The sequence below is a fragment of the Oryctolagus cuniculus genome, chromosome 13 (assembly GCF_964237555.1).
Source record: "Oryctolagus cuniculus chromosome 13, mOryCun1.1, whole genome shotgun sequence".
Taxonomy (NCBI): domain Eukaryota; kingdom Metazoa; phylum Chordata; class Mammalia; order Lagomorpha; family Leporidae; genus Oryctolagus; species Oryctolagus cuniculus.
The window spans coordinates 39583714-39586270 of record NC_091444.1 but is presented as its reverse complement, the minus strand read 5'-3'; the positions used below and the strand labels follow the sequence as shown (position 1 = coordinate 39586270).

The following is a 2557-nucleotide window of genomic DNA, read 5'->3' as shown; positions in this document are numbered from 1 at the left end:
ATCTGGACTCTGGCTGTGCACAGAAGGTGCCCTCGTGGCCAGGCCCCTGGACAGGAGGAGAGCCGAGCGGGACACAGGCAGGACCTGCTGGGGCCCCGTTCTCCCCCGGAGCACTCTGGTCTGAGCTTGTCCGGGAGCATCTCCCTGCCGCCTGGTCCTCTGGGACATCTGCCTTCTGTCTCCCCTTGCTGTGCGCACTGCAGACACTGGGTGGGGACAGAGGTGAGTTTGGGAAAATACTTGAGTCAAAGGCCAAGTTACTCCCATTGGGGCCAACCCAGCCCCTGTGCTGGGAGCCACCCCCAGGGCTTCCAAGGCCAGCAGCCTGCAGGAGGGTTCTGAGCCTCAGCCTCTCCCCTGAGGGGACCTTGGCAGCCCTCCTGCTGGGTGCAGATGGCCAGGCCCGAGGGCGTCCTCAGCTACCTGGCCGTGCCCAGAGCGCCCGCTGACCCCGCTCCTGTCCCCAGAGGTGGTGGGCAAGTTCCTGCTGTCGGACGCCTCCACGCACCTGCTGGTGTTCGGCATGGAGAAGCGGCTGCCGCCCAACAGCGAGCTGGTGCAGGCCGTGCTGCGGCTCTTCCAGGAGCCGGTCCCCAAGGCGGCGCTGCGCAGGCACGGGCTGTCCCCGCGCCACGCCCGGGCGCGGGTCACCATCGAGTGGCTGCGCGTCCGTGAGGACGGCTCCAACCGCACCTCCCTCATCGACTCCAGGTGGGAGTCGCGGCGGGGGCGGCGGGGGTAGGGAGGTGCGCTGGGCCCGGGGGCGGGGGGCGGGCAGAAGGGTGCGCCGGGCTGGGGGGTAGGGGTAGGGAGCGTGGGCGTGCAGCGCCAGAGAGGCCACCCTGGGCCTTGGAGACTGCGAGGCCCAGCCCCGACCGCTCAGACTGGGCTCTGTCTCAGGCTGGTGTCCCTCCACGAGAGCGGCTGGAAGACCTTCGACGTGACCGAGGCCTTGGCCTTCTGGCAGCAGCTAGGCCAGCCCCGGCAGCCGCTGCTGCTGCTGGTGTCTGTGCACAGAGAGCACCTGGGCCCCGGGTCGTCCAGCGCACACAGGCTGGTGTGTTTTGCCCGCAGGGGGAGCCGCAGCTGGAGCTGCATACCCTGGACCTCAAGGATTATGGGTAGGTGCAATAAGCCAATCTGTGGATCGCAAATACAAAGACATATAGGGCATTAAACTTATTTTGAAGTGGGCAGCTCAGTTTTATGGGGGAGGAATGAGACAACAGGTGCACAGTTCTTTCCCTCTTGGGAGGCCCCAGTAAATGGCACTTTCTTGTTTGTAAGTTATTTGTAGGTCTTCATCACAAATATCTACCTTCTTTAAAAACATTTATTTTATGTATTTATTTGATAGAATGACAAAAAGACAAAAAATAAATAAATAAAAAGGGTGGGGTGGGGTGGGAGAGAGATCTTCTATATTCAGTTTCACTCCCAAACAGCTAGAACCGGGCCAGGCTGAAGCCAGCAGCAGGAACTCCACCCTGGTTTCCCACAGGGATGGAAGGGACCCGAGTACCTGCTTTCCAGGTGCATCAGCAGGACCTAGACTGAAAGCAGCAGAGCCAGGACTCGAACGGCACTCTGACGTGGGAGGCCAGCTCCACAAATGGCCGCTTCACCTGCTGCTCCGTAACACCTGCCCTTACATCCAGCATACGCTAAGCTGGAACCTTCTGGGTCTCCTGCCCTCAGCTGGCCTCTGACCCTGCCTCTCTTTGTCCCCACAGAGCTCAGGGCAATTGTGACCCTGAGGTGCCACTGACTGAGGGCACCCGCTGCTGCCGCCAGGAGATGTTCGTGGACCTGCAGGGGATGAAGTGGGCCGAGAACTGGATCCTGGAGCCCCCAGGCTTCGTGGCCCACGAGTGTGTGGGCAGCTGCCGGCAGCTGCCAGAGCCCCTGTCTTTCAAGTGGCCGTTTCTGGGGCCGCAACGGTGCATCGCCCGTGATCGTCAGCATCCAGGAGGGAGGCAGGACCAGGCCCCGGGTGGTCAGCCTGCCCAACATGAGGGTGAAGCAGTGCAGCTGTGCCTTGGACGGGGCACCTGTGCCCAGTAGGCTGGAGCCATAGGTGCCTGTGTGGCCCCAGGGGACTTGGCTTCTGGGTGTGTGTCTGAAGTGTTCCAGGGCACCAGGTCAGATGGAGCATACTGACTGCTAAGGGGCAAACGCTGTGCTCTCCACGGGGTCTGGCATTTGCTTCCTCTGACAATTAGCTGGTCGAGTCAGCTCCCAGGACTGAGACCCTGGCCGTGGAGTAGCTCTCATCCCGTCTTCTCTGTTCTTCCTCCTTGGCTGCAGCATACCCTACACTTAGATGTAGGGTAGAAGGACCAGGTGTCCTGGTTTCCTGACCCAACACTGAGTGTGGGCTGGCCTCCAGCAACCACCCTGGGGCTAATTCCTCAGATCAAGTGTGGGCTGTGCCTTCTCTTACATGGGCTTTGCAACACAAAAACCAAATTATTCTGTTAACTTTGTATTTCTCTATTGTATCCTAAGCCCTACAAACTGGGAAGGGAATGGAAAGTTCTACAGTGATTGGGGCTAG

General features: G+C 60.5%; 1 protein-coding gene across 1 annotated transcript; it reads left to right on the top strand.

Moving 5' to 3' along the window:
* Positions 1–214: 214 nt before the first annotated feature.
* On the top strand, positions 215–2321 carry LOC100352694 (left-right determination factor 1). The gene is given in 5 exon segments (XM_070056206.1): positions 215–711; positions 901–1070; positions 1073–1121; positions 1734–1946; positions 1948–2321. Coding segments are annotated over 5 exon segments (750 nt in total). The 5' UTR covers positions 215–523; the 3' UTR covers positions 2078–2321.
* The last annotated feature ends 236 nt before the right edge of the window (positions 2322–2557 follow it).